This window comes from Triturus cristatus, chromosome 12 (genome assembly GCF_964204655.1).
Source record: "Triturus cristatus chromosome 12, aTriCri1.1, whole genome shotgun sequence".
NCBI lineage: Eukaryota > Metazoa > Chordata > Amphibia > Caudata > Salamandridae > Triturus > Triturus cristatus.
In genome coordinates, this window is record NC_140595.1 from 547,041,174 (window position 1) to 547,047,173 (window position 6,000).

Below are 6,000 nucleotides of genomic sequence, written 5' to 3' on the forward strand. Positions count from 1 at the left end.
TGCTACAGCCAAATGATATCTGGCTGTCTCCAGTATTTAAAATCCTACTGGTGTAAAGTCCTTCATATGCTCAATACTGGAATGTGGGAATGGCCTGTTCTGGTTACTGTGTGTACCTTACAGCTAATGAAATTAATTCACATTAAGCATGGGCGAACTTTTAATTATGCTGGTAAAACTTGCAAAAATTCAGAATTTTATTTTAAAGGAAAATAGCAAAAGTTCTTGAAATTACTTATTACATAATTCTGAATTACTTTATTAAGCGAATGCACACCTTGCATAAACAATTCTTACACGTTCCCAGTGGAAGACTGGCTTGCACTGCAAATGTCTTGGCGAGAGAACTTCACTGCTTAAACCATTCTCCAGACAGTATTTGGCAAGCCGTTTTTTTTACGTGATTGCCGTTTGATATAAGTCACACAAGATGTTGTAAAATCCCCATTGAGGTCTGAAAACATAATTCACCATAATTTTGTGATTTTGCATGGGATTTCACAGGAGAAAATGCACATTTTCGCCCATTACTAAATTTCAAATTTCCTTTTACAATTAATTACAACAGAAGTGGGCAAGAAGAATAGAGAAGTGAATTTTTCTACTAAGCTACAAGCCCTTCACCTAGAACACTCTCTGCTAAAAGTTTTATGTTTCTGTTTGTGGCTTGGGGTTTATATAGATCTTAAAAAATAAGCGTGTTATACTTTCCAACACGTTGCTGGTGCCTACGTTATTGTTACATATGTGGTACTAGAATTCTTCAACTTGAAAGAATAGTAGTAAGATTCTAACTTTGAATTTGCTAATAGTTGTTTTGAGGTATGTTTCTCAAATATTGTATGTACTGTATTTGCAGTCCTAAAACCCTTGGTAGAGTGTTGTACGAGACAAGATAAGTTGGTGAAACTCTGCCTTCCATTAATTCATGCAAGAGTTCCAACGACGACTGTTGTAACATAGTTCTTAAATATTTTCTCCGATTAAAGTGTTTCCATGTAATGCTTGAAAGAGGAATAAACAATGAACACAAGACCACAGTGAGAGAAAGATGCACTAACTCGAGCCCTGATCCTAGCTTCCAAAGTGGCCAAATTGTGTGATCCTCTGAGAATCAGGTTTGCCTTCTTGCATTTATTTGCCAAATCTGAGCGCTCTGACTGCCACCCAGCAGCACTGCGCTGAGCCCATGACTTAAATCAGTGCTTTAAATTGAACAATAGAAGTGCCGGTATTCTCCCTTCCAAATTAAAGAAGTGCAGGTACTCCGTACCGGACAGTCCCTGCCCATTTCAAGCACTGACTTAAACTCAGTTCTACCCTTTGGCGTCGTCTGTACTATTGACCAGAACGTATTATTTCTGTGTCTTTGCCAAATGTAATTGATAACACTGCGCCTCTGCTCGCAGCATCCCCGGCCCAGGGAAGTGTAGCTACTGCGGGCACCGATGGAGATCCGGTGCAGAGGCAGGGAGGCATCGGGCCGCTGTCTTCTGGGCGTAGCCGCTGTGTTCAGTTCAAGCTCTGGGCACTGAAACCTGGACGGTGCCTGTGTGTACACATGACTAAGGGCGCAACCGGTGTTTTTCACGCAGGGAAATATGCCGCCCAAAAGAAGTAAGTCTTGTCATTGAAGCAAAGTTTTCATGAATAAAATATGTCAGGAGCCTAAACATTAGCTTTTGTTACCAAGCAACAGCCACAACAACATATAAATAGATGCGCAGGCTGGGATCCTTTTTAAGCTATCCATCATCCCGCTGCCACGCGGCGTCTTCAGTATGAATACGGTGTAACATCTGAGCACCTTCTCAGCGCCTGAATTATGGTCCTTGTTGTCTTCCGGGGGCGCTGTCATACACAATCAGACCGCACCACACATCAGACTGTACCACCCAGCTGCACATCCAGTGAGATACTGGCATACTATACCACCCAGCTGCCCATCCAGTGATATACCGGCATACGATATCACCCAGCTGCACGTGCAGTGATATACCGGCATACGATATCACCCAGCTGCACGTGCAGTGATATACATGCATACTGTACCACCCAGCTGCACATACAGTGATATACTGGCATACTATACCACCCAACTGCACATCCAGTGATATACCAGCATACTATACCACCCAGCTGCACATCCAGTGATATACCGGCACACTGTACCACCCAGCTGCACATCCAGTGTTATCCTGGCAGTCTCGACCATCAAACTGCAAAACCAGTGGGATGCCCCCAGACCTTGCTACCCAGCTGCGGCACATTTAGTGATACACCAGCAGTCTGTACCAGCCAGCTGCACATCCAGTGATGCAACAGCACAATCTACCTCTCAGTTGCACGTCTAATTACATACTGGCGGACTGTACCACCCAAATGCATATCCAGTGGTATACTGGTATACTGTACTAGACAGCTGCACATCCAGCAATATACAGGACGACTGGACTGCACCATCCACATCGACTGGTATTCCGACATACTATACCATCTAGTGGTATACCGACAGACGGTGTCACCCAGTTACACATTTAGTGATAAACCAACCGACTGTACAGCATAGATGCACATCCAGCAACACACCGGCAAACTCTACAGCACAGATGGACATCCAGCAACACACTGGCAAACTGTACAGCACAGATGCCTAGCCAGTGATGTACCAATATACAGTACCTCCCACCCGCACATACAGTGGTATATTGACAGACTGTACCACCCAACTGCACATCCAGTGATATAGAAACGGCTCCACCCGGCTGCACATCCAGCTGTATACAAACTGGGTAGCTATGCCCTTCGTGTTTGGTATTTAATTAACGATTGCCAAAACAGTGGTTACGTTATTCTAGATATTCTATGAGTTAAAGTTACACCTCCCAAACCCATACACAATAGTACGCACCGCGCCTCACGTTTGTTCATGCAATATTGGTGCCTGGCGAGACACAACAAGTATCGTCTTGCAGACAGCTGAGACACCTTTCAGGTGAGATGTCGTGGTAGCAGCATCTACCCCGTCCCACACCTGCTGAAATAGAACGTGCACAGAGACGAGTCCTAAAGTTTTTAAAAAGGATGCCAGCCATAGTTCTCAAAGCAATTTTTAGCCAACTACCTCAGTCTTAAAGTGTTACACAGACAAATACTGGAGCTTTCTGGCGGCAGATCAGTGTGAGATTCAAAGCGGAGTTCAGTCCTAAACACGGGACAGTATGAACCTGGATTCTGACTGGCAGGCTGGTTGAAGTGCTGATGACTGACTGCCATATGTGTGACTGGCTGGGCATAACAGTCCTTAACCCATCACTGCCTGCGTGCCAGGCTCAGCTTGCCACGCAACGGACTCAACCCCAGCCCAGCAGCCTTGCGTGACACGGGACTGAGTGACTGTGCCCCTACCCTTTCAGAGGCACCAGTGTTTAATAATGACTTTGCACCTACCCTTCTGAGGCATCAATATTTAGTAATATATCTCAGATTCACTATGTGGACGGCTTCGTCTGTCGGGACGATACATTTCTTTACTAACAACTTTTTTAGAGATTTCTTTTTTAAGTTACACATTGTGTATGTTTACCCTGATACTGGAAATCACAGAGGTTTCGAGGCTACTCTTACCTCCTCCGTTCTTGTAGCAGAGGTAGGGGAACCTCCAGACGTTGGCAAGATCCACTGAGAAGCCGATGACGGAGAGCAGGAAGTCGATCTTCTTGCCCCAGGTCTCCCTGGGAGGCTCCCCGGGGCTGGAGGGGGCCGCGGTATAGCGGGGTGAGGAGGCCGAGGTCCCCGCCAGGAGGGTGCTGCTGGTGTACTGCACGCCGTTCTGCTCCTTCACCAGAATGAGCTCCACGTCCTTCTTCTCGGCCGGTCCCTCCTTGAAGGGGGCCACCGCCGAGAGTTTGTGCTCCGTCTGTCCCTGCTTGGTCATCCTGACTTTTCTCATCCAGATACGTACGGGCAGCAAACTCCTGGCCAGTCCGCTCTAACGGCGTGGGACCCAGGAGACCGCGGTGGACGCTGGCCGGGCGGGAGGCATAGGAGTGTCGCTTCTGTTTCTTGCCTTCCTCGCGCCTCAACTGCGGAAAGAAAACCCAAGACACACATGAAGCAGCAACAGGCACTGGCAGCGCGTGAGCTCAGCTGAGGAGGCAGGCAGCCCTGTCACCTGAAGCATGCAGAGCCCAGGGCCACGCTTGCCTGGGAATCCTACATTCGTGGTCTATAGAAGACAGAGAAGGGAGGCCGGCACCACACATAGGGGAAGCTGGGTTGCCCGGGATAGGTAGTCTCCAAGAGAGCACACAGAGGGAAACGCTCTCCAGGAACATGAGCAAGCAATTTCGCCACAATCACCCCTCTCACGAAATCCAGCAGTCCGTAGCGCGAACAGACGCACCTTCAAAAGCTCAGCAAACCACAGCGCCCACAAGCGCGCCCTCAAACCTCGGCGCTCACAGGAGAAACTTTCCCTCCTCGGGAGAGCTCAGCGGTACAGGCGCGCACTTAGAACGTAGTGCGCACCTGTACACTTCGCAGCTCATCAGAGCCTCGCGCGCACGTGCGTGCCCTTTCAAACGCAGCGCGCGGTTGTCTCATCTACTCACATTCCGAGGCACAGGCGCGGCTTTCCAATCTCTGCAGGTATGCTGTCATATAACGATCATATATGCACACAAAGTCTCAAAGACTTCCGTGCAGGGTAGTGTTTCATTAGAAGAGCCATGCCTGCACAGTAGACTAAGTGTATACTCAGATGTTATACCTAACCCTTCCTTGTCCCCGGCCACTAAGGGTGCGCACTCAAACGGGCATGTCAGGGTCCCTTTGAAGCCCACCGTGACCCGACCCATGCCATACTACAGTTCTGGTTGCTTACCTGGTACGGTTCAGAGAGATCCCCGCCCGCTGGATCTCTTGAGCGGCTTGTATCCCTGGACCCCGCGTGCTGCCACTTCACGGACAGGTGCTCAGATTCTGGGTTCGGTCCCTGGAGCGCGTCCTGTGCGTGCCTCCGATCTGGGCTCTTGAAGTGTCCCCCGACCCCTGCACTTCGGTGATAAGCTCCGCCGATGGCCGTGGAAGAGAGAGTTGCTTTTAAACCAGGCTTCGCTCACTGCACGTGATCCCCAGAGTCGTAAACCCTCCACACTTTCGTGCGCTCTGAATGGTCCCTCTGCAGAACGAAGACAAGATGTGACGCCGCAGATCCCTCTACGGCGCCCACGCAGCCTCCAGGACGGGTGCTGCTGGTGGAGGGGGCGCAGGGGACCCTGTGTCTCCGAAAGGAGCAGCAGCAGAAGTAGTTCTCTGTCTGTCTAGATTTTGGCTATGTACTTTCTTTTAAATGGGAAATAGTGGGCAATCTGGAGAATGTTAAGTATGCCCCCCTAAAGGTACAAGCGTGCAATTGAATTACAGCTAACCTGACTTAATGAAGGGTCCTGGCTGGACGCTTTCACCCTTAATGGGGAGGGACAGCGTTCGGCTCCCTGTCACAGGGGCACAATGCATTGAACAGGCGCAACGCCTGTGGCGGCCACTGCACTTTACGGTACACTTTGAGTCATTATATCACCTGTTTTTCAATAAAGGGCCAGCAGCACCGGTAAAAACATAGACGCGCGCGCAAAGCGAGCTCACAGGGAGTACGCGCAACATGCTGCGCTTATTCACCACACAAAGATTGTACACCGCAGACAAAGTACGGATGAACTGGGGGTTTCCCTCTCACATACATTCGTACGCACTTTACGCATCCTCCACACATCATATGTTCACGTACATACCACAAACACACATTGCAACACATGACAATTAAACACATCCGGTCTCCGCACATGAACTAAACATGGACAGTACACGTTATATATACTGCGAATAGACGTTATATGTAGAAAACACATGCATATACACTAAATGTTAGTCACACACGTATTCTACACTGCACCACGAATCACACAAACTACACATTCATCACAAACACAGAAACCT

The 6,000-nt window shown here is 48.8% G+C and overlaps 1 protein-coding gene across 1 annotated transcript in view; it reads right to left on the minus strand.

The window, feature by feature from the left end:
- The window catches only part of SLC6A2 (solute carrier family 6 member 2), a 1,123,441-nt gene extending 1,118,129 nt beyond the window's left edge, over positions 1 to 5,312 (minus strand). The window contains exons 1-2 of the mRNA XM_085639971.1: positions 4,886 to 5,312; positions 3,628 to 4,085 (exon numbers count right to left, since the gene is read on the minus strand). Coding sequence (XP_085496097.1) covers positions 3,628 to 3,952 — 325 coding nt within the window. The 5' untranslated portion in view covers positions 3,953 to 4,085; positions 4,886 to 5,312. The remainder of the gene's footprint in view (positions 1 to 3,627; positions 4,086 to 4,885) is intronic.
- Positions 5,313 to 6,000: the final 688 nt, after the last annotated feature.